The sequence below is a fragment of the Semicossyphus pulcher genome, unplaced genomic scaffold, assembly GCF_022749685.1.
Source record: "Semicossyphus pulcher isolate SPU_LCO1_2020_fin unplaced genomic scaffold, fSemPul1.0.p SCAF_2, whole genome shotgun sequence".
Classification (NCBI taxonomy): domain Eukaryota; kingdom Metazoa; phylum Chordata; class Actinopteri; order Labriformes; family Labridae; genus Semicossyphus; species Semicossyphus pulcher.
This window is the reverse complement of record NW_027211693.1, coordinates 24,396,049-24,421,310: the sequence shown is the minus strand read 5'-3', so window position 1 is coordinate 24,421,310 and position 25,262 is coordinate 24,396,049. Positions and strand designations below refer to the sequence as shown.

Here is a 25,262-nt window from a genome sequence, read left to right as displayed (position 1 = left end):
TAAAGCTAGCTACCAGTTAAGTTGGCCTACCATGTCATGTCTTGACGTTCGTTCTACAGCCTCGTGATATTGGTAAACCTAACATGACGTTGCGGTCTTGTGTTTGACAAGCATTAATTTTGACCAATTGAAACCAGAGCTTTTTCTTGCTGAGCCAATGGGATTATCAGGATTCTCTACAGAGGCGGTCTTTCTGAGAAACAGTGCGTATCGGGTTAGGTTGTTAGAAAGTTAATGGCTGGGGGAAAGAGATCCTCCTCAACCCTCGCTTCGGGAGAGTTTCTGGATTCCCTGAAGTAAAATAACGCAAATATCCAAAAAGAAAGAGCCTGGACGGACGTTTAAGTCAACAACTAGTTCGTTAACACACGTATCGTGAACATAAGTATGCAGGATGCAGTAGCCGGGACGGCAATGCTGACGGACGGCTTCGAGGACGAGATTGACTCGGTGACTCCTCGCTCCCCAGTGGCAGGGATGGGGGTAGGAGCGACACCAGGAGGAGTCGGACTGGGGGGCATTGGGATTGGAGTAGGTGGAAAGAAAGTACGTTTGTACGGCGAACCAGGCGGGCCTGCTGCAGAAAGACTGGATTTCAAACTAGCGGCTGCGGCCGTCCTCTCCTCGGGTCCAGGATCCGGCAGCGACGAAGACGAGGTTTCAGAGGTAGCTACGCTAAGCTAAGCTAGTTAGCTGAGCCTAACCAGAGAGCTAGGCAACATTCCTCTCCTAGCGCGAGCTCGCTGCTAGCTAGCGAATTAGCTCGCAGTTGGCAACCACCCCCTCCCAGGCCGCCGAAATTACGTAAAATAAACCAGCACTTTAGACGAACAACACATTTTGCTAGTTCAGATGCTTGTGGAGTGTTGTGATGTCAATAATGTTTAGTGAGACATGAGCAGTTGTTCACGCTGAGCGGCTGAAATGTTTTATTTATGCAGCGCAGGCTGTAACCTCGGCCTAGTTCGGGTGGAAGCGAAGACGGCCTCGGTCGGTGCTGTCGTCTCGCAACACCCATCACAAGTTTGCAGCTCTCCAGCCACAGCAAATGGAAGATGCCCGTTAACCCACGGACGTACACGGCCAGCTTACTATCTGCCATTTCGTAGTTGTGGTGCAATTACGTCACTTTACAAAATCATGTAAATTAAGTCAGATCGCCCCTCTGCTAACTTTTCTAAACGGTCAGATTAGGCTTTTCCTCGCGGAACTACTCGAATTTTCGACAGTCAGTGTTGACAAATAAACCAGTTCGGTTATTTTCGTCCTTAGTCTGTGTTGTTCATATAGCCACCACCACTGTGTCAACTTGATTTGCCTTGTCACAATTGAGAGCGGCTAGAGTTCATGTTGAGAGGTGTCCAACTTTCCATGTGCTGGCAGCCACACACGGAGACAGGTGTGATGGCATCTCTTCCTCAGCTAAACATACATTAGGCATGTTTTATATTGGATCATTTGGATGCATAGATTACACAAAATGTGCGCCTCCACAGTACAAATGTGAGATGCCGCCCCAACAAAAAACATCACCTCTGTAGATGACAATGTGACAAATCCAGCTCTACGGGGATTTTGACTAAATAATGGAAAGGTCATTATTCAGACTCACAAAATGCCGTGTCATAAGCAAACACTTTTTACTGTACGCCTTGTCTTCTTTGAGCTGTCGGTTTTAAGACTTGTCAGCCATACTATTGTCATGTAATTAAGTTAACCATATCGTATGACTGCAGCAAGCACAAGAACAGAACGTGTCTTATGATAGATGAGAAATTAGGATTTGCACAAACCTATCAAAGGTCTCAGCTTAGTGACACTTTAATGGCAACATTATCTTCATTGTCATTTAAAAAGGTGATGCAGTATTACTGTTAGGCAACACTTTCATCAAGGAGTTGTGGGTGTGGAGGGAATTGGCACTGCTAAGTAAAGCACATTACCTGTTGATTTGTCTCTGTTATACCAGACTCATATCTGACCAAAGGGCTACCAGTCTGAATCATACTACAGCCATGGCGGTGAGACAAGTATGGATGTGTCAGCTGATACAAATGTCAACATGGTCTGGCCATTTCTGTCTGAGCATCAGCTGTGTAGTAGCAGGGGAGGGAAATATCATGTTTGACAACTGCATCTCAGGCAGTTTAATTGAGTCAAATTGCAAATGTATGGCCTCCGTGTCATGTTTCTCCACTCACCCAGCCTACCATACAAGCCTGAAAGGGAGCGTTTGTTGTGGTGTTTTACTCCAGTGGAGGACTCGCTGCTCTGGGCAGTAGCTAAAATCTGAGCCCCAGGATTAAGCAGATGCCATTCTAGGCCTTTCCAGCTCTCTGGATACCAACACCCTGGGAACTGTAGTTCATTAATAGTGAAGACTGATGTCCATTGTTGATTATAAAGGCCTCTGTAGAACTACATCCCCCATGGGTTGTTTTGCTCTCTGTTCCTATCATATAGCTGAATTCCTCCACATTGCTGACTCTCCCAGCATTGGGTCTCTGGGCCAGGCCCTGAAAGCCTGCTGCAGGTTGTGATAGACATGCACAGAGATGTTTTCAGTTTGTGTATAATGTGTCATTTATTCTGTATCTTACAATAGTTTAAAATCATTACTTCTTTGGAGGCTGTTTTGCTCACATTTGTTGTAATGTCTAATGACAATACAATGTTTAGTACATTAACAACAGTCCCTTGTGTGGAATGAGTGAATCACTCATTGTTGTATTTAATACATTGATGTTGTTTTCCCACTAACAGTGTAAATAGGGGTCAATACACCCAGGTGTCAATAAGATGTCCCTCTGGATTAAAACTGAAAAGTTTAATGTAAAGAGAGGTATCTTAGAAGTGCTATTCCAAATTAATACCTCTAAACTGTAGTCTTACTTTGTACAGACTACTACACAAGGCTAGTTTGAATTATTCCACCTGTTTACCACATATGTCATGTGTAAATGCACAACTGTGTGTGGCACTGGACAAGGAAGAAGTTACTGTAAAAAAAATACAAGGTGCAATTGAAACAATAACAAGGTCTAAAATAGAATTTACAACCGAGAAACTGATAAAGTTGTTACTCTAAATTAAGTAAATATAAACACAGATGGTGTTTCTGTTTACACTGAGAATTGTTTTCTCATGTTGTTAACATAAGTAATGTTTATCTATGGAGGAGTAAAACAGGCCTATATTCTCAATGATGATCAGTGAATCAATATCAAATAAGTATAGCTGTAATTTATGTTAAAACATATTGATTGGGAATTAAGTAACATTAGCAATAACAGGTAGCTAGATAGCTACAATTATTAACATTGTTGTTTTATTAAAGTGTATGTTTTGTTGGCTCTCTTGGGTTTTTTGGAGTAATGAAATGTTTGTAATGCACACTGTGATACAGGACAGCTAACAAGGCCAGAGCTCAGGTATGAAAGTGTGGTGCTGTACTTGGGCAGCTGACTCTCAGCTGAATCCCTCCATGTGTGCAGGGTTTTAATTCCCGGCCATAGCACTTCCCGTGCTTTGACTCCCTTATCCCTGCGCTCCTTTTTGCTCTCTCTCTGTTGAAAGTTACCGTAAATATAAACCGGCAGCATGCCTGATCTTTTCATTTGTCGTGTATTAGGTCACTTTTACAGAATAATGGAAATAACAAAAAATAATAATCAGCATATAACAAATCAATGTTTTCTTATGAGTTGTTTATTTGTTATATCTCATAAAATACCAGACTAGCCTTTTGTTTACCAGAAACATAAAAACAGCTGTCAAGAGGCTTATAATGACTCCTTTATCCTCTCTGTATCTCTTCCAGGTGGAGTCGTTCATATTAGACCAGGAGGACCTGGATAACCCCATCATGAAGACAGCGTCAGAGTTGCTTTTATCCAGCGCCACAGATGGAGTAGATTTGAGGACAGTTGATCCAGAGACACAGGCCCGACTCGAAGCTCTACTGGAAGCTGCAGGTATGACTGCTTCGTCTGTGCTCTTAATTCAGCTTAAGACCTGACACACTTCACTTCTATTTGACCAGTGCCTCATTGGCCACACCTATTACGCTACAACCAGATATAAATTGTGTTTTAACATACATTAACTCTGAAGAAGTGAAACCATATGTCTGCTGAGCTTTCCTTCCTCTATTCCCTTCAAATCCCAACAAAAGTTGAGCTCTTTTGGCCTGAGGCTGAAAAAGAGAAACATAAAGCGCACCTGCCGGTTCTGCAAGTGTCGTATCTGCACGCAGTTTGAAAGTGATTGGGGTAAATTAGTTTGATTACAACTGGTAATCTAAGAGGTGTACGAAGGTCTGTGTAGATTAATTCATTAGGCCTGTGTGTCCCTGGCCTCGTTTGGGCTTATGAACATTACCAGGCAGATTAACGCTGCAACGCGCTTGAGCCTCCACAGCATGCACAGAGCCTGTGTTGAACGGCTAATGGCTAATCTCATTCTATTCCCCTTTCTCCCTGACTAGTCTGAACAGAAGAGGTGGCAACTGAAATGATCTGTTCCTGAAAGATCTCTAACAGCTTGCGTATTGATAGTTATAATAATACCTTTGAGTGTTCTCCTGTATTGATTTGTGTGGTGCCCTAAAGCGTGTCTTGTAGAGTTGTGGCAGGAAGATTAGGTCGACCTCGCTTTATTTTTTGTATAACCAGAGTCACCAAAAATTGCAACAAAGTATGTTTAATAAGATGACTTTGTGTGAGGTTATTTTAGGTTTACCAATACAGTTTTGACCCCTGAAATTGAGGGATTATAGATTTTATCGAAGGACTACAACTCCCACAGTAGTTGTAGTTGGATATGTCTCTGAAGACCTTAAAACCTGAGCAGAATTATGGCACTTATTAGTTATTGTGTCTTTACTTTATTTCCAGTTCCTTGCATCAGGGTGCAAAGCCAAAATAGCAAAAAAAAACAGTGTTAAACTAGGTGTGTTTGTCTTTCTGAATTATGCAGGTTAGTGTCGGGAAATATGAAGTAAATACCAGATCAGATTTGGTGTCAGAGATACTTGATATACCAGACTCCGGCTGTGGTTGTGATCTGGTTAAAAACCTTTTATACTTTACATTCCTTATATTTTAAATAATGTCACTTATTTATGTACATATAATACCTATTCTAAATCTGTCGTGCATTGTAACACGACTGTAAATGCCAAGCAAACTTAAATATAACAAATGCAACATGTAAGACAAGTCATACATGGATTATTAATGAAAGCCATTGATACTGCTAACAAAACTTGATTGACCTTGGACTGCTATCTTCTATTCTCTTGCGAATAAAGCTGTAATAAATATCTAATGTTAGATGTGTAATCTCAAGTCAATATTAAGAAGAAGAATTTATTGAGCATAGTCTTTCACATGCAGTCGATGGCCACTTTATATGGTCGTGCTATTATTGTACAACTGTGCCATATATTTTCAGTTATGGTTAAATTTGTAAAATCAATAATATGTTTATTACTGGGGTCAAAATTAAGTAAGGTGTTGTACTGGATTATATAACATCGGGAAGCCAGGTGGCATGTCTGTGAAGTACTGAGGGCCCTGCTTCTATCACAGTGTGTGTCCCCTGCTGACCTCCACTCTTTTGCATCTGCATTATTTGCTCTCATAGGCTGTTTTGGCTGCTTTAGGCTGCTCATGTTCAGAAGAGATGAGAAAAGTGGGAAAACATGAAGTTTTAATCAACAGCCAGAAGAGTTTTACGCTAATGAACAAGTTGCTACCTAGCCCAATGCTTCCACTTGTGACCTCTTCACACACGAACACACATACTTATTATAACCAGCTTTTTCTGTCCTTTTTAAAAGTCTATTGTCAATTAACATTTCAGTATATGTTGTTGTGTTTGTGAACACTTAGTGCTGTAGAAAAATAAGGTGATTCACGTTTCTGTCAGTTGTTGGTTCATCATTCTCTCAGTGCACGCACCAGGATGCACATATACATCATTAACATGGAGGTGACACGATACACATTTCTGCTGACTAGAGAGCGACAGAAGTTATAAACAGTTGTTGTTTGTATTAACAAAAGGCAGCATTGTGCCTGTAAGAGACGAGAGGAAGACTACTAGCTTTCAGAAACAATACAGGTATCTTTGACACGTTCATAAGGCCTCAAGGGCACAAAGAAAGCCCCTTGGAGAGTATCAGTCAATGTAAGCGAAGCTGTTTACAGTAATTCTTCCACAGGGTCCGTTTACAGCTTAAACCTAGATTGTTTTTTTCTTTTTGGCGTCCCCTGTTGCACTATTTGGAAATTGAATTTATGTTGGCTTGCTGTCATGATGCAGCTGATTGTTGAAAGGTAAATCTTTTCAATGTCAATCTAAGATGAGTAGGCATTTAACTCCTGCCCTGTAGTTAGGTGCAGTCACAGGTTTCTCCTCTATCAAACCATAATTTTGCACAGTAATCCAACTTACATGAATCTCAGGCTGCAATAATGTCATGCAATAACATGATACCAGATGCACTTGACTTTACAATGCAGGGCTGGTTTATTTATATAAGACCTGGCAAACTTTGAAACGTCAAAGTACTGTACTTTACAAATGCATTAGGTAACATATGAAAATAACATGGGAAAAGAAATGCAGTTAAAGAAATGAAATTACCTGTATGTTAAATATATGGAAAGCATAACATTTGTATAACCTATAATCCGTTTTTTATTGTATTTAACCTTTTACTTAACAAGTTCAACGGAGATGAGGAGATGTAGTGAATACAGAAGTATAGAAAATGCAGATAAACAGCACTAAAGCAGAAATAAAGCATTAAAAGTTCAGTGCAGTTGTGATGTAGAAATAAATGTAATGCATACATTTTAAGTCCAGGTGGTTTTCTCGTGCTGATAACTGCACACTTCATACAACACTGGCTAACATTAGCGTAGATCTGTCGCTCTGAACTGTGACTCTGAACTGTAGGCCAACAATAGAGCTCAAAGATATAGCTATAAAGCCACGTCAGCCTGTGGTTATTATCAGCAGTTGACCAGTTTACTTAAGAAAATGACTTGAGAGGCATTTCATTGTTTTTAACAAGGAGATACGTTTTCATTATAGCAGACACAAACACAAGCTAAACAGGGCTTTAAGACTACGGCCCTGTGTCCAGATAGCGCCTTGTTCTGGCAGAAAAGCGCTGGCAGGGCGCTGGGAAACGCTGGGGTGAAGCGCTTGTGCTGTGACAGGAAAAAACGCTGCACGCAGGTTTTGTTTCTATGACAACAATAAGTCTACACAGCTAACAACAAGCTTACAGCGCGTAGGCCGATAAAAGCACAACACTTAGCAGCAACATTTAGTGTCCGGCCGATCTGCACCCACAAATGGGCTTTTCGGTCTCTATTGTGATCCTGTTTGTTTGTCATATTGTACAGCTCCGGTAAGTTGGTCCTCCATGTTTGGTAGGAACCAGGGTGACGGAAAAAGTGGCGGTGACCACACCAGCTCCTTTGTGAAAAGTTCAGAGATTTTCAACTCGAAGCGCTCGGAGCGGCCGCACAAAAAAGGCGGAGCGCTCTGAAAAAAGACGCTGGGTGCAGCGCTTTTTCTCTAGGCGGCCGCATACGCTCTGTCCTCAATGGAAACAATTGAAAAAAGACGCTGGCGCTCAGACAAAGATGCTATATGGACACAGGGCCTTTTTCCTTTCAAACATTTAGTGTCAGCCTTAAAAGTAACTGATTTATATTAAAAACTGCATAAACTCAACAGCAAGGCCACATTTCTACATATTACCTGGAATGCAACCAGTTCTCTCTGAAATGGAGAGAGTCTGCAGACGCACAGGAGAGTACAGCTATGCCATCTGTCATACTGGCCACCACTGGAAGCTTAAATATAACCTTTTTACTTAAGTAAATGATTTGTGTAGGAAAAGAAAACATGGTAGGCAAGGACCGCCCCAGTGTGAATTGCCCTGAATTTAAAAGCTGTCAGGAATCTTAGGTAAATAAGACTGTTGATAAGGTAAACAAACATTACAGATAATTAATAACTGAGTTAGTGCCCTTTGCTTTACAGTCTGATTTCATGTCCTGTTTTCATTTTTACTCATTTGTGAGAAAGACCGTGGAGTGAACTGGGTGCAAAGTGGTGTTTGTATAAACAACATGCAGCAGCCTCATCTTGTTTTTGATCTAAATAACAGTTATAATTTATATATATGTTAGAAAAATCTAGTTGTTTACATAAATTATGCTACAATATGAAAGTCTTAGTGAACATATACACCTACCCTCACACTTTATTTAAGCTCAGCCATTTGGAAGCTCGTGTTGTCTGTGTAAACACGTCAGAGTTTTGGGGGGTGAGCAATGCAGGAGAAGGTGCTTATGGGTAAACACGCTGTGCATCCCTTTCATTCTGGATTTAGACCTGACTCCATGGATACAAACACCTCCGTGCTGTGCCGTGTTAGGGCAGGGCAGGTCTCACTCAGGGGCTGAAGACACTTTAAAAACACCAGCAGTAAAATCTGTTCCTAGCGTGGCATTAAGAATTTGATTTATGTCGTCTTTGCGTTTGCCTTTTGAGCCATTTGCTTCATCAGAAACTTAGTTTATAGATTGACAACATTATTCTTCAATGGTGAATTTACAGATGGCAACTGCTTTTGTTCATAAAGAGGGTTAATGTCGACTCCTTGCGATTTTGCGTTGGCGGTTCTCAAATAAAACTCTGACTTAAATTTTAATTAGAAACTCGGATAAAAATGTTTATTCAGATTGCATCGTGTGCTGGTGGTACAGTGGGTGTGGGCGGGCTGAGTGGCCAGCCAGTGACTCGTTTCAGTTGAAAGACAACAAAAATATCTGCTAGTTGTCTAAGTCACAGCCTTGACCTGAGGGAGAGCTCAATGTCCACTTTGCTCACTCAAGACCTAAATAGATGAGTTATTTCCTTAAAGGGGGGATTTACACTTTGAGCAGGTAATGTTGCAGAAATTTTCAAAAAGGGCGGAAAAATCCCCCCCAGCTGATGTGTTTGTTTTCATCTGAAGCGTCAAACCCTGATTTTTGTTCCGTGTGTTTTGGTTCAGTGAACTTCTTGCTTCTCCTCTGCGATAAACATAATACAGTAAAACATTAATGATCAACTTCCCCGACCTCTCGTTTCCCTTCGCCTTGGGGACTATTGCGAAATCTTGTCTGAGAGCCGTGCTAAGTTTAGCCCGAGTCACAGGCCCATTGGTGCAAACACAGGAGGACCACAAAGACTGGAGCTCACTGCTGTCTGTCTAAAGGCCGCGGTGAGGCTGAGGCAGAAAAGTTCAAATACAAACACTTTTTCTCTTCACTCTTGGCTCTTTTTACACATGCCCTCACGCTACCACGCTCAACACAAACACTTGAATGGTTTCATTGGTCGGGAAATGCTCCTTGTTCTGTCTCCTGAAAGAGATCTTTCAATGTAGGTCATTAGCAAAAGCTGCTTTTTTCTCTTCCCTCTCGTTTCCCTCTTTGGCTTCTCCTCACTTTCATGACAAACACGCGTACACAAACACATTTTTCTCTCTTATGGCATTTTGTTTTTCTCCCAGCTGTGCTTTTCTCTCTTTGCTGACCACTGTCTCCAGTGTCTGTTTCTCTCACATTCACTGCCTCTTACCCATCTATAATTCACACAGGATGAGACCCTTTTCTTTTTTACCATTAACAGCCTGAACCTACATCTACTACTACCTACCTACTAGCCTACAGAACTAACATTATACCATCATTGTATCCATTCTCGGGCTGGCCACAGATCTGTTCTTACAAGGCCATGTCTTTATTATTATCGAATGTGACCCATTATTGGCAAAAAAGTAGGAATCAAGAATCATAGATGGTGTATTGAAAGTAGTGAAAAAGATATTGAGCCATATTAACAAATGCTTGTGTGTGTTTTCTGTGTCTGTGTGTGTGCGTGTGTGTTTCTTTTTTTGTGTATGCTGCTACTAACCCTGGATTGGATTGGCTGGACTGGACTTGCTTCTTCATCTGGTCTGGTGTGGTTGTGCTCCCCTGTGGTTTGCCTTGCCCTATGCACCTCTGCCCTTTTGGTGTTCGGCAGGCATCGGTAAACTGTCCACTGCCGATGGTAAAGCTTTTGCAGACCCCGAGGTGCTACGACGACTGACGTCATCTGTGAGTTGTGCCCTTGACGAAGCCGCTGCAGCCCTGACCCGAATGAGAGCTGAAAACACACTCAACGCCGGCCAAGCCGACAAGTATGTATCTCATCCACACTGACACATGCCAGTTTATATTTACTCATTTAGTATATGAATCGGTGCGTATGATTATCTGTATGTGCAGCCTTTGTTTAAGTGAAAATGTGTGTGCGTGTGTTTGCGTGTAACTGTGAGGCGTGTTTGTGTTGACCTGTCACAGTGGCAGTAATTGTAGCAGTCTGGTTATTTTCAGCCGTAGTTTAGCAGAGGCGTGCTCGGATGGGGATGTCAACGCTGTGCGCAAACTGCTGGATGAGGGACGGAGCGTCAACGAACACACAGAAGAAGGGGAGAGCCTGTTGTGCCTCGCCTGCTCGGCCGGCTACTATGAACTTGCACAGGTGTGTGAAAGGAAGTGTGGAGTGGGGTGTCGTTTACCATTATGGTGATTGACATGTTGCAATGTGCAGCATCTACACACTGAAGCCACGTTTCTGCAAAGATAACATCACAATGGTATTTCTTGTAGATCCTCCATTCTCATTTTATCTTTCATCCTCAGGTTTTGTTGGCCATGCACGCAAACGTGGAGGACCGGGGCATCAAGGGGGACATAACGCCACTCATGGCTGCAGCCAGCGGGGGTTACGTGGACATCGTCAAACTGCTTCTGGTCCACGGAGCAGATGTAAACGCACAATCCTCCACAGGTAAAAAGCCCTCTACATTTCTCTACACTTCTGGTTATTTCCTTTTAATCTGCTTTTCAGTCCGACTAATTCCTCTGCCGTCTTCCAGGAAACACAGCTCTGACGTACGCATGTGCTGGTGGCTTCGTGGATGTGGTGAAGGTGCTGCTAAAAGAGGGTGCTAACATTGAGGACCACAACGAAAACGGACACACACCTCTTATGGAGGCGGCCAGTGCAGGCCACGTGGAGGTGGCCAGGGTACTCTTAGAGTATGGCGCCGGAATAAACACACACTCCAACGAGTTCAAGGAGAGCGCTCTCACACTCGCCTGCTACAAAGGTCAGAACCCAAATATCATGTCCTGTCCTGTTAGTTATGTAAAAAGAACACAACTTATAAAAGCTACTTTGTTAGCAGTGATAAAGGGTTCAGGAAATGTTGCTTGTCTTCTGCAGGTCACCTGGATATGGTGCGTTTTCTGTTGGAGGCTGGAGCAGACCAAGAACACAAAACAGATGAGATGCACACAGCACTGATGGAAGCGTGCATGGTGAGCATCTGACCCAAATCGTTCCCTAAATATTTCTCAGAATGCCACATGTATTTACTATTATTTTAGTTCCACACAAATAGTACACTTTTATTAAAAAGAAAAATGTTTTAGTTTTTCAAAGGCAATTATTTTACATCTTTCCACACTCTGATTCATTTTGACAGAGCTGTCAGAACAGTATACAAACGTGTACTTGTGCAACTAATTGAGAAAAAAAAAGTTTGTTTTTTGTGCTTTGTATTCACCATTATAAATACAGTAAAAGAAAATACATGTAAAAATACACAAAATATAGATTCAGAAATTGTCTTCAGAAATTGATTGCACCCTGTTTTAAAAGTGAATTGTCACAAAGCCACATATTTATTCAGGTGCTTATCTCTACATTCTCTGTGTGTCTCGCTGTCCCAGGACGGCCATGTGGAGGTGGCACGGCTGCTGTTGGACAGCGGCGCGCAGGTCAACATGCCAGCCGATTCCTTTGAGTCTCCCCTCACCCTCGCAGCCTGCGGAGGACACGTCGAGCTGGCAGCCTTGCTCATAGAGAGAGGAGCCAACTTGGAGGAGGTGTGTAAAGACACGGACACCTGAATACCGACATGGGAATGAACATAAAATACAGGAGAGGGTGCAGTTCCTAGTTTTTCTTCCTGGAGCTTTGATTTTTGATTTCACCTTTACAGCAGTACAGAGCAGCCTTTAATTATTTTGACAGTCATACAGCCCTGCTGCTATTGGGATGCATTGTATTGAATACTGTTCCAGCCCAAGTCTGAAAATATAGATGGAAGTTTAAGCCGACATATGAACGTGCTTCCAATATGGGAAGTTTAATTTCTTTTTGACATTTAACTGACATTTATGAAACCAATTTACCCAGATCTTCTTTTTAAAAATGCAGCAAGAACAACAACAAAAAAATGATTCGGTCCAATTTAATTACTGTTATTTTAGGATTAATAAAGAAAAACACCCTGAGCTGGCAGTGAGGGAGCAGACTTAAACACAAGTCAGATATCAGGCAAAATGATAGAATGTGGGGCTTTTAAAGCAGAAACCAAAACACACCTGAAGCGCTAAGATGTTGACTGCAGTGTCCACCAGCTGTGTTTCATTTTCCCTTCTCTGTTGGGAGTACACAGACACAACGACAAGCTGAGCTCTAGACCACAGAGCAGTCTTGCAGTGACTCATACTTGCCCTTATGTTTTCTTATCTGCTGATGCTTTTTTCGTGCCCAGGTCAATGATGAGGGCTACACCCCTCTGATGGAGGCAGCCAGAGAAGGCCATGAGGAGATGGTAGCACTGCTGCTGGCTCAAGGTGAGAACGCTCTCCTCCTACATCTGGGGAAGGAAACTTCATGTGAAATGCCATTCCAGTGAACACTGTGCCCTTGTTTGGATCTGTTTGGCCATGATCAGCACTCTTTTTGTGTCTGTCTGTTTTTATAGCAGAAAACAGATAATCAAGGGTGTATTGTGTAAAATGATATTGGCATGATTTCCAAAGCTTGCAGTGTTTTGGACTTGATCATAACAAATGAGTCACTGATCACTGACTGCTCTTGTTCTACTGTCAAGGTGCTAACATCAATGCCCAGACAGAGGAGACCCAGGAGACGGCTCTGACTCTGGCGTGCTGCGGAGGCTTCCTGGAAGTGGCAGACTTTCTCATCAAGGCGGGCGCAGACATCGAGCTGGGCTGCTCCACACCTCTAATGGAGGCCGCACAGGAGGGCCATCTGGAGTTGGTCAAATACCTACTGGCTGCAGGTGAGAGAGAGGAAAGAAGGCCTGGAGCTGCAGATATAAGAGGTCTTAAGTGTGTTTTTATGCTTGCAGTTCTTAACACTTGGTTTTTTGTCTTTCAGGGGCAAACGTTCATGCCACCACGGCAACGGGAGACACAGCATTGACGTATGCGTGTGAGAACGGACACACTGATGTGGCGGATGTGCTGCTGCAGGCTGGAGCCAACTTGGTGTGCTATACTTTTAATCTTAATGTCACTTATTATTGGCCCTTTGTTTTAGATGGGTATAGATTACACAAAAGCAAGAACTATAGCGCGTCTTTCCTGTGCAAAATATATTAATTGATTTAGTAGAAGCTTTTAGAACCAAGTCATACCTCCTGTTTTAGTACTGCACTAAGCTTAAATTAACACATTCGCCTCTGTCTTTCAGGAACATGAGTCTGAAGGAGGGCGGACGCCCTTGATGAAGGCAGCAAGGGCAGGACATCTCTGTACAGTGCAGTTTCTTATCAGCAAAGGTGCGTTGTTGACAAGCTTTCTACATTTTCCAAGTTAAAAAGTGAGATGTGTCCCCTTAAAAAATGGAAATGTAGATTAGCGATACATGCTTAAAAGTCATCATTTTAAGATTTGTAAGATATTTATACTAAATAAAAGTTTGCACAAGACTTTCCCTTACGTTAGTGCATTGATGTTTATAGCCCAAAACTTTCTGCTAGCTGCTTCATCAAATGACTTTGGTTTGTCTTTTATGCTTTGTCAGTGCTGACATTCTGAGTGTTCATTAGTCTTACTCATCAGTTTGACTTATTCAGCTTCATAATCCTAATAAAGGAATATTATTAGTCATTGGTTATGGTTCATGGAATAACAATACTTATATGTCATAAACGGTAAGTAAATGTTTTTACCTTACTTCTCTTGTCCAGGTGCTAATGTGAACAGAGCTACTGCCAACAACGATCACACAGTGGTGTCTCTGGCCTGTGCTGGAGGACATCTGGCTGTGGTGGAGCTGCTGCTGGCACATGGGGCGGATCCCACACACAGACTCAAAGTAATGCACACACTCTGGATAACGATTAGACTATTTTAAATTAATGACTGTCCATATGCGTATAATTATAACATGCCGCTAAATCCCTGTTTGTTTTGTTTTTGTAGGATGGTTCAACGATGTTGATAGAAGCTGCTAAGGGTGGCCACACCAATGTGGTTTCCTACCTGTTGGACTATCCCAACAATATCCTGTCTGTCCCAGCCCCTGACCTCTCCCAGCTCACTCCCCCCTCGCAAGATGCCTCTCAGGTAAATGCTCACTTTTTATTAATGCTCTTCATCTTTTTCTTAGTCTAATAATTGTTTTGGATTAGTTAAAACTAACATGTCCCCTACTGGCACAGGTTCCTCGTGTCCCATTCCAAGCTCTCGCAATGGTAGTGCCCCCCCAGGAGCCCGACCGAGCCCCATCAAACATCGCCACACCCCCACCCGTCTCCAGTAAAGGTAATCAGAGCTACGAGTCCTGTCTCCCAGTGAGAGTCCAAACAACATGGAGTTGCAGACTTCACTTAACCCTCACTTTTTTTTTAAATCCAGGCGTGTCCAAACAGAGACAGGCCGCCCTTCAGCCCGGTGTCCCCAGCTCAGTCGGCCGGGGTCCCGAAGCAGAGCCTCTGCCACCCTTCCACTTGTGCCAGCCTCTAGAGTGCATTGTGGAGGAGACAGAGGGAAAGCTGAACGAGCTGGGACAGAGAATCAGCGCGATCGAGAAGGCTCAGCTTCAGTCGCTAGAGCTCATTCAGGGGGAGCCGCTCACCAAAGACAAGATTGAGGAGCTGAAGAAGAGCAGAGAGGAGCAGGTATAATCCATCATCCTCCTAACACCCCTGGTCTCATTTGTTTTTATCTTCAGGTTATTTCAAATGAAATGGATACAGCCATACAAGCAAATTCACACTGTGATGTTATTCAACATGCGTTACACTGTGTCGGAAGTAAGTAAAACAAAGATGTGGCTGCTGTCCACCTAGGTGCAGAAGAAGAAGAAAATCTTGAAGGAGCTGCAGAAAGTGGAGCGCCAGCTGCAGCTGAAAACACAGCAACAGTTCACCAAAGAGTACATGGAGGCGAAGGGTTTAAAGGAGGAGCAGGAGGCCGGACAAAGCCAGGGTCCAGGTCCGGGGCCTGGGTGTACAACGTCTGCATCAGGGCCGCTTCCCACAGCAGCAGGCGCCCTCGTACACGCCAGCTCTGACACGGATGAGGAGGCCAACAAAGATGGCGAGCAAGAAGAGCAGCTGGGGGAGGATGGTGAAGAGGTCGGTAATTTGAATTTGGATTTTTGTATTATTAGGTCTGATTCCTTTTTAACCTGAAATCTTTTGACCATTTCAGGAAGAGGAAGACGATGACGAAGACGAGGGTTCAGAGGACGAGGCAGATGGAGAAGAGGACGATTACCCTAAGCTTCCTCAGGTTGGCACAATCCTCTACAGAGATGGGCCACAACAGCCTCCTCTGCCCCCTTCACCCCAGGCGCAGCCCCAGCCTCCTCCCCCGCCTCTCCAGGCTGCCTTCGTCCCCATACAACCCCTGCCAGACTACAACCCCGCAGACTACCCCGGGAGCACTAGCCCAGAGCTGCAGAGGGTACTGGTGGGGCAGCAGATGCTGGGCCAACAGCAGCAGGGTCAACAGCTGGCAGGGTTAGGCCCAGGAATGATACCTCAGCAGGCTCCAGATGGGCTCATGGTAGCTACACCTGCACAGACGCTCACAGACACGCTGGATGACATCATGGCAGGCAAGTCAAATTTTTTTTATTTGAGAATGTCTTGAGACTAAATCCTGGATCTGCATGTTTGATTAACTTTTCTTTTTCTCCAATACAGCTGTGAGCAGCCGTGTGCCCATGCTGAACACTACAACCTCACCCACACCCCTCTCCCAGCCACCTACACAGATGCCCGCAAACATCGCCTCGCCCCCTTCGGTTCTGCCCCTTTACCCTTCGGTTGACATCGATGCACATGTAAGACATAATGCCAGTTTGACACGTCAGAGATCTGAAAATTGAACACATGTATGCAGAAGTTTCTCGACACTGTTAAAGGATGTTGTTTTCTTCACAGACGGAGAGTAACCATGACACAGCGCTGACGCTGGCGTGTGCAGGAGGACACGAGGAGCTGGTGTCTGTCCTCATCGCACGGGGAGCCAACATTGAGCACCGGGACAAAAAAGGTACGATAGTGTGAGAGTAAAGGGGATATAAAAAGTACTTGTAATTTTATACGAACATTTGTGGGGCTATGTTTAGGATTTGAATATGTTTGTCATATATTCTGAGAACCAAAAAATGCTCATATTGCTTGTTTTTTCTGCAGGTTTCACTCCTCTGATCCTGGCTGCCACTGCTGGTCATGTCGGAGTGGTGGAAGTTCTCCTGGACAAAGGGGGCGACATTGAGGCTCAGTCAGAGAGAACCAAAGACACGCCCCTCTCGTTGGCCTGCTCCGGGGGACGCCAGGAGGTAAACCACTTTGCCTCTCAAAACGGTGACATTCCAGTTCAACCTTTCCACGGCTTTAACCAAACTGGGTTTGTGCCACTTTTGTTGGTTAGGTGGTTGAGCTGCTGCTGCTTCGGGGAGCCAATAAGGAACACCGCAATGTGTCCGACTACACGCCTCTTAGCCTGGCTGCTTCTGGGGGTTATGTAAACATCATCAAGATACTCCTTAACGCTGGAGCTGAAATAAACTCCAGGTGAGCGACAACAATACCATATGTATTCACTTGGGCCTCTTGGTATGAATTAAACATGTCCATCCACATTAGGTTTTTTATCTGAAAGTGAATTAGAGAGAGCCTCACAGGAAGGCAGTTAAATCCAGGATTTTGCTCCCTTTATACGTGCTCCCTCAGAAAATGCATGTAAAAATACCTAAGCTGCCACGTTCCAGTAAAATGATCATCTTATCTGGCTTGTTCTGCTTCTTAGTGCACACAAACGGTTACATTTTTGTACTCTTGTTGTTTGTTGTGTTTATTTGCTGACCATTTCTTAATTTGTCTCACCAGGACTGGCAGTAAGCTGGGAATCTCTCCTCTGATGCTGGCAGCTATGAATGGCCACGTACCGGCAGTGAAGCTGTTGCTCGATATGGGCTCCGACATCAACGCCCAGATTGAGACCAACAGAAACACAGCTCTGACCCTGGCCTGCTTCCAGGGCCGGGCTGAGGTCGTCAGCCTGCTGCTGGATCGCAAAGCCAACGTAGAGCACCGTGCTAAGGTGAGGAGTCTGGATCACATTCACCAAGACACACAGACTGACTTAAAAAAAAAAATGCATTCCTCCACTGGCTGATGTTATGATGCATCTGGCTTTTATGTTAACTGACCTCTCTCTTCCTGCAGACTGGCCTCACTCCTCTGATGGAGGCAGCTTCAGGAGGTTATGCAGAGGTGGGCCGAGTGCTGCTGGACAAAGGCGCAGATGTCAACGCTCCGCCCGTTCCCTCATCCCGAGACACAGCCCTCACTATTGCTGCAGACAAGGGCCACTACAAGTTTTGTGAGCTGCTTATCAACAGGTGAGTGCTTTTGGATGATTCTGTACAGAACCATTGTCTCGTTTTCTTCTGAGATTATCCTCAGTGGCTTCTGTTGTTCAGTGAATTAGCTGTTATAGATGGACAGAAGGTCATTCCTGCAGCAGAGTTGTTTCATGCTTTTGAGGACATTGCTAGTTTTGAAAGTACCAATTGTTCTTTTCTCACATCATGTTTTACACCTTAAAGCTGTAGTAGTATAAAGGCACACTTACTTCAATTGCTGCCAATAAATATGTCGCCATATTAGCTGCAGTGCCTTTGTGTGACTCCTGTTTTTTCTGTCTTTGCAGGGGTGCCCATATCGATGTACGAAACAAGAAAGGGAACACTCCTCTCTGGCTGGCGGCAAACGGCGGTCATTTCGACGTGGTCCAGCTCTTGGTGCATGCCAGTGCTGATGTGGATGCAGCCGACAACCGCAAGATCACCCCCCTGATGGCTGCTTTTCGAAAGGTACAATGTTTAACCAAAGGCGGATTGTTTGTGTGTCTCGCTGCACTTCATTGCAAATCTCTGGTAACTAACAATTTGACTTTACATTTTAGGGTCATGTGAAGGTGGTGCAGTATCTTGTGAAGGAAGTCAACCAATTCCCATCAGATATTGAGTGCATGAGATATATCGCCACCATCGCTGACAAGGTAGGTGTTGGTTATGTTTTCAGTAGTCAGTCCCCTTCATGTATTGTAACTTACAAAACTGATGCAGGTGTAAGCAGAGCTCTTACTCAAGCTGTTTGTTTCCTGTTTTTGCAGGAGCTGTTGAAGAAGTGCCACCAGTGCATGGAGACCATCGTCAAAGCCAAAGACCAGCAGGCGGCCGAGGCCAACAAGAACGCCAGCATCCTCCTTAAGGAGCTCGACTTGGAGAAGGTGAAGTCAGACCCTACGGCTGTGCTTTGGGAATTTCCTTTTTTCTTAATACAATGTATGAGTGCAAACATTTTTTATAATGACCGTCTCTTGTGTAACAGTCCCGGGAGGAGAGCAAGAAGCAGGCTCTGGCTGCTAAACGGGAGAAGCGCAAGGAGAAACGCAAGAAGAAGAAGGAGGAGCAGAAGAGGAAGCAGGAGGAAGAGGAGGGACAGAAAACCAAGGAGGACATCTCTGATATGCTTGAGCAGAAGGAAGATTCAGCTGAAGGTAGTTTTTCATGATTCTTGTTGCAAGTTAACAGTTATAATCTTAAACAATAAAGCTTTCTTTAAGTGCTCCTGTCTGAATGTTACCCCTCATTTTCTCCCCCTCAGAATCAGAGGTTCCTATTGAGCCTCCCAGTGCAACCACCACCACCACCATTGGTATATCTGCCACCTCCACCACTTTCACTACAGCTTTCGGTAAGAAGCGAGCGAGTGTGGCCACTACCCCGAGCACCAATCGCAAGAACAAAAAGAACAAGACCAAGGACTCACCCAACGAACCAATCATATTACAGGACCCGCAAGTGAGTACTACAGCTTTGTCTTTGTTTTATCACAGTGTAGCTTAGAATATCCTGGCTAAAATGACTTGTGTATGTGTCCTCCCTCTAGGTTGCACTAGCACAGCACAAGGCTGACAAGAACAAGATCCACGGTGAGCCCCGGGGTGGGGGCGGGGGAGTGACGGGTGGAAACAGCGATTCCGACCCCTTGGATAGCACCGACTGTGCCAGTGAGAGCAGCAGCAGTGGAGGCAAGAGTCAGGAGCTCAACTACCTCCCTGACCTCACCTCCTCAGCCTCCTCCTCCTCCTCTTCTTCCTCCTCTTCCTCCTCCTCAGTCCCCTCCTCAGGAGCAGCCCAGGCCCTCCTGCGCGGCCCAGAAAAGAGACACTGTCCTCAGCCGCAGAACGACGGCAAGGTGGACAACAAGGTCACAGTCTCCATCTCCAAACCAACGCAAAAGTGAGTCCCTGATGGAGCAGAGCACATTCATCATCATCATGACGGGCAGCTTCTGTTTCTGTGGGCAGCTGCTCGTGTAGGGGAGAACAAGTTTTGTTAGATTGCACTTATATTCTTACTGTAACCCCTCAAGTGTCCACCAACATAACAATTTATATCTTCATTAATGTGATCCACATTGTTTTTTCCACAGAGCGCCAGACATGAGCGACTCCACCTCCAACTCCTTGCCCTCTCCATTCAAGACCATGGCTCTGCCCGTCACCTCACCCAACAGTAAACTCAGCCTCACAAGCCCCAAGAGAGGCCAGAAGAGAGAAGAAGGTTGGAAGGAAGTGGTCAGAAGGTCAGTGGTTGATATCATTTTGTATGTTTTCATTGCAACCTTTGTCTGGGTTTTTATTGAGGACAAAGGTTTACTCATTATGAACACATTTGTATTGACAATTTTTAAGGAACTTATTTTGTGGGCACCATTTACCATAAATTACAATCAGTTGTGCTACCATCTAGACACATAATTACACAAATTTCACTGCTTCCTTCTAAGATCAAAGAAGCTGTCTGTGCCGGCCTCTGTTGTGTCTCGGATCATGGGCAGAGGAGGCTGCAACATCACAGCCATCCAGGACGTGACAGGAGCTCACATTGACGTAGACAAACAGAAGGACAAGAACGGGGAGAGGATGATCACCATCAGGTAAAAACTCTGCCCCCTGGTGGGCTGTTAACCCCACTGCCGCTGGAGTATAACAGCTGGTTGGATGCATTAAGCATATAAGCCCCTTCTGGATTATGCCAGTCATTCCTATTGGGCCAGTCCTCAGATGCAGCAGTCCAAACCTTTGTGTGAATTATGGGGAAAACAGAGTTTGGTTAAGGTAGAATTCAGAGGAAGAGGCAGATGGACTTCTTGACTGATTTTGGCATTAAATGTGTTCTCAATATCATCACCTTATTGGTACTGTGTATATACTAGAATTGCTGAAAGCTGGAAATGGAACGAAATCGTTTGTGTACATTAAATGATCTGCACGCCTTTGGCTGTGAAGTCTCGAGTACATTAAAAGCAGAGACAAGTCAAATGTTGATCAGGCCAACTATATACCACTCACACCTTTGCAATCAATGAAAATGTAGAGTCCTACCATAACTGATCATAAGAATGGGAATCCGCCTTGCAGAACATAACTAAAACTTTTACTTCTTAATAAATAAAAACTGTCTTAATAAAGTGTGCTTCATTGTTTCAGAGGTGGCACGGAGTCTACGAGGTATGCAGTACAGCTGATCAACGCTCTCATCCAGGACCCAGCCAAAGAGCTTGAGGATCTGATCCCCCGGAATCACATCAGAGCTCCAGGCTCCAAAACGACCTCAGCGTCCTTTCCCAGCCCCACAGGGGCCACCAGCGGTTCAGCCACCGGGCCAAAGGCCCTAAGCTCGTTGGTCACCTCCACAGGCGTCTCGTTCCAGCCCTCTTCATCCTCGTCTTCATCCCCCTCTCAGGCAGGGGGAAAGATCGGGAAGGGGCTGTCTTCAAGTGTCAGACAGCCTTTCCCTGTGTCGCTGCCCCTGGCGTACGCCCACCCTCAGCTGGCTCTCCTGGCTGCTCAGACCATGCACCAGATCAGACACCCTCGTCTGCCCATGGCCCAGTTTGGAGGCACGTTCTCTCCCGCTGCCAGCACCTGGGGACCCTTCCCTGTGCGTCCTGTGAGTCCCGGCAGTGCTAACAGCTCCCCCAAGCACAACGGAGGAACCAACAGCACTGGAGGCCAGGCCAGACCCAACTCAACCCACAGCGAGCACAGTAACACAGCCAGCTCAGGAGCCTCGGTCACTACCACCAACACCACCACCATCAGTGCTCCTAACACGTCTACAGCTGCAGCCTCGCCTCACACCCCCAACCCCACCCCATACAACCCACAGCCGAGCATCCCCACTCCTTCCTCCGTCAGGAAACAGCTCTTCGCCCCTGACCCTAAGCCTGCTGGTGTCATCCCTGTGTCTGCTGCTGCCACCTCTACTAGCGGCAGCAATGCAGTACGAGGCACAGGTTCTCCTGCACATCACAGCTCCACTACATCCTCCACTAATGCCCCTCTGCAGCCAGTCGGACCTATCTCGCAGCCCCCCATGCAGCCTTCTAAATCGGAGCCCAGTGCTGTTGCCCTTCCTGGAAAAGACAAGCCCTCTCTTCCTTTAGAGATCCAGCCTGTTTCTGTCAGCGAAGGCCTCAGCTCTGTGGGCTTCGCTGCTCCCGCCATGGCTTTACCCCCCAAGCCAGAGCCTCGACAGCAGTTACCTCCTCCTCCCTCCTCTGTACCGTCTTCAGAGGCTCCACCACCCCTCCTCAACCCCCAGCACAGCTCTCACCTCCCCTCAGCACCTCCTCCTGTCCTCTCTCACAATGTTGCACACCCCAACAACACTGTACCCCACTTCTCAGCACCTGCGCCCAGAGTCTCCCATCGTATGCAGCCACCAGGGCCTTACTACTCCCTTCCTGAGCAGCAGCAGCAACAACAGCAGCAGCAGCAGCAACAGTCGCAACAGCAGCAACAATCTGTGTTTGTGCCCTTCAACGCTCAGCAAGATCCCCAGAAACAGACCCAAAACCAGACGACCCAGCCCACAAGTTTGCCTCCACAAGCCCAGAGCCAAGCTCAAGGCCAGGCTCCAGGCTCCCTCCAGGTCTCTGCTAACCTGGGGATGATGAACGGCTCCCAGATGCAGCATGTGGCCAACGCGGGCAAGCCTCAGCAGATACCTCCCAACTTCGGTCCTGCAGGCCTCTTCAACTTCAGCAGCATCTTTGACAACAACAGCCAGGTAACTTCAAGTACAATTTTTTATTTGAAGCCGAAATTAAGCAGAAATTTGGCTTTTTTCAAGGTTCTTATGAAGTGACATAAAAGAACACAGAGAGAGGTTAAAATGTAATTTGAATTAAGGTCATGCTTTCTATTTTTGTTGCTTCAAATCCATCACGCAACCAAAGATTCTAATTTTGTGTTTATTAATTGCGCTTGACTAGCAGGTTGGAAACAATCAGGTGTGGGGTGCCTGCCATCTGCCAGCTCGATCACCTCCAGAGCAGTCGTACTCAGCGCCACCAGCCTACATGAGCATGGGCCAGATGGAGAATATGATGCCCCCACCTCCTCCTGACAGCTCCAAAGCCCCTGGCTACCGCTCTGCGTCACAGAGGATGGTCAACAGCCCGATCGGTATGACTGTTTCCATTTTACTAAATATAATTAAACCGTACATGTAAGAAAAGGTAACATGATTTTTTTATTACAATGATGTAATCTCTCTTGCATTGTGTGCACCAACAGCATTGACCAGCTATGCCACCAGTATCTCTGGCAGCCCTGTGTACCTGCACGGTCATACAGCAGTTGGCACACCCTCCTTCAGCAGACAGCACTTTTCCCCTCATCCTTGGAGTGCATCCACATCAGGTATGAGGCTCACACTCTTCTTGTAATGTTGTTTTTACCGGATTGGTTTCCTTTATAAACACAAATCTAAGCTGCCTTCTGTACTGTCTGTTCTCCTGCAGGTGAATCTCCTGTCCCGCCTCCCTCCACGGTGTCATCCTCTGCCCTCTCCACCTCAGCTGTGGCCCCTCCTCCCCAGCCGAAGCCCGGCAGCTCCTCGCAGCAGGACCGGAAGGTTCCTCCACCCATCGGCACCGAGCGGCTGGCCAGGATCAGGCAGACGGGTTCTGTCAACCCACCCCTCCTCACCACCAGCTACACAGCGTCTGTTGGGCAGGGAGGCATCTGGTCATTCGGTGTCGGCAGTGCTTCAGGTAAGAATCTGTTGTACTTTTTGTTTGTTAGAATAAAGATAAGAAGGGAAATGTGTCAGAATTGTGTCTTATTACAAAATCACATATTCATGAGTTTCTTTGCTCCATTACCTGATATCCATTAACACTAATGCTAACCCCCAGCGTGTCTTGGTACAGAGGCCATGTCCGGTTGGTCCCAGCCTCTGATGAGCAGCCACATGATGCACCCTCAGCTGCAGGCTGAGCAGTCGGCCTTCTCTCAGCACCAGCCTATGGAGCAGGACGACACAGGCATTGCAAACCCTGCTAACAACTACCACCAGCCTCAGCATTTGCCCAACAATTACATGGACTTCCCAAAGGTAACACTAAGCTGTAGCTCTATAGATGGGTCAGCCACTGTTCCTCTTATGTACACATCTATAACAATGACCTGCTATTGTCTTTTCAGGGGATGCCTATGTCAATGTATGGAGGAACCATGCTGCCCCCTCATCCTCCCATGGCGGAGGGGCCAGGGGGACCGATGTACAATGGTTTGCACGCTGGTGACCCCGCATGGAGCCCCATTATCAAAGTGGTCCCAAACAATGCAGATAACTCTGACCCACAACAGCAGGTAAAGTCATCTTTTGTTTTGTCTTATCATATGCTTAATGTTAAACTGTTATACTTGTGTTTCTGCAATTTGTCTCATTGGTTCTAACATATACCCCTTATTGGTCCTCTGTCTCTTCAGGTGTGGCCTGGTACCTGGGCACCTCATGTGGGCAATGTGCACCTGAACCACGTCAACTAGAAAGCGTCCACAGCAATCAAACGCACACAGCATGACCCACAGCGCAAACATGAAATACCAACTGACGAACATGACCGATTAAGACAAATGATAAAAAAGAAAAAACGTACATGTTAACTTTAGTAGTGACCTGAGAGTGCAGAGCAGAGGTTGAAGAATTGGAAGTTGTCTTGACGCCATTCTTTGATGTGCCTATCTCAAACAAGGAAAGAGGAATTGGGGGGGAGAGCTGTTAACAGTGTCCCGATGATGCAAACAAACATGCGCGATCACCTGTTTAACAGGATCCATTCTCTGCGTAGTTTAGCGATTTTGACTTAAACCCACATACACCGTTCTTGGGCTGCAGGGGGCTCAACATGAAGTAGCTATTTAAACTTGGCCCAGAACTAGATGATGATTACCTAAAGAGAAAGAGAAATCAGAACCTTTTAGAGTGGTAAATACATGTATAATTGTTTACATACTAAAAAGGGTTAAAATGAGAGTAAATTTCATGTCGTATAGTGGCTCTACTTTATGTAGCCTGTATTAATGTGAAATATTTACCTTAATATTCAATAAAAAGATTGAAAAGTATGTGTCCGCTGTTTTTATACATATAAACACTTTAAGACATCCTTATTTGATTTGATTTAAGGAAACTGTCATTTTTAGCTCCTTTTTTGGGCATTGTTTCTTATGTTATTTAGTCCACAGCTGTAGTCATTGTGCAGCCTGGAAACTTCAGTCTTCATGGTTGCATATTGTGCTAAAAGAAACATTTTTTTGGATACATATGAGCTTTTTTGTCCCTTTTTAAGCTCAGAATCGAGCTAACTAGAAGGGCGTCACTGTCATAGATAGATGGATAGATGTACTTTATTGATCACATACTGAGAAATTGTGGTTGTTGGAATCTCACCTTAAACCAATAGTACAGAAAATGGCTAATTGTAATCT

General features: G+C 45.1%; 1 protein-coding gene across 5 annotated transcripts; it reads left to right on the top strand.

Annotated features, from left to right (window-relative positions):
* The first annotated feature begins 230 nt into the window (after positions 1-230).
* On the top strand, positions 231-24,879 carry ankhd1 (ankyrin repeat and KH domain containing 1). Of its 5 annotated transcripts, none has more exons than XM_069669432.1 (39): positions 231-666; positions 3,821-3,974; positions 10,102-10,258; positions 10,455-10,602; positions 10,764-10,911; positions 11,000-11,233; positions 11,350-11,444; positions 11,859-12,014; positions 12,689-12,770; positions 13,031-13,222; positions 13,321-13,430; positions 13,636-13,723; positions 14,135-14,262; positions 14,370-14,513; positions 14,609-14,711; positions 14,805-15,067; positions 15,239-15,526; positions 15,603-16,011; positions 16,100-16,239; positions 16,340-16,451; positions 16,595-16,740; positions 16,833-16,975; positions 17,291-17,504; positions 17,630-17,805; positions 18,117-18,279; positions 18,372-18,467; positions 18,582-18,698; positions 18,800-18,968; positions 19,076-19,272; positions 19,361-19,713; positions 19,907-20,059; positions 20,264-20,413; positions 20,967-22,551; positions 22,757-22,949; positions 23,061-23,186; positions 23,288-23,539; positions 23,699-23,883; positions 23,973-24,140; positions 24,261-24,879. In XM_069669432.1, the coding sequence occupies exons 1-39, from the start codon at positions 388-390 to the stop codon at positions 24,318-24,320; spliced, it is 8,076 nt and encodes a 2,691-aa protein (XP_069525533.1). In that variant the 5' UTR covers positions 231-387; the 3' UTR covers positions 24,321-24,879. The 5 variants fall into 5 exon arrangements, with proteins under 5 accessions (XP_069525533.1, XP_069525532.1, XP_069525529.1 ...); XM_069669431.1 differs by having other exon boundaries at positions 10,440-10,602; positions 22,760-22,949; XM_069669428.1 differs by having other exon boundaries at positions 10,440-10,602; positions 22,760-22,949; positions 23,684-23,883.
* Positions 24,880-25,262: the final 383 nt, after the last annotated feature.

Excerpts from the sequence above, each read along its gene's own strand:
- ankhd1 (XM_069669427.1), top strand. The coding sequence starts at position 388 with ATGCAGGATGCAGTAGCCGGGACGGCAATGCTGACGGACGGCTTCGAG. Across the intron at positions 14,514-14,608 it reads CCTCGCAAGATGCCTCTCAG|GTTCCTCGTGTCCCATTCCA; the intron begins GTAAATGCTCAC and ends CTACTGGCACAG. Across the intron at positions 19,714-19,906 it reads ATCTCCAAACCAACGCAAAA|AGCGCCAGACATGAGCGACT; the intron begins GTGAGTCCCTGA and ends TTTTTTCCACAG.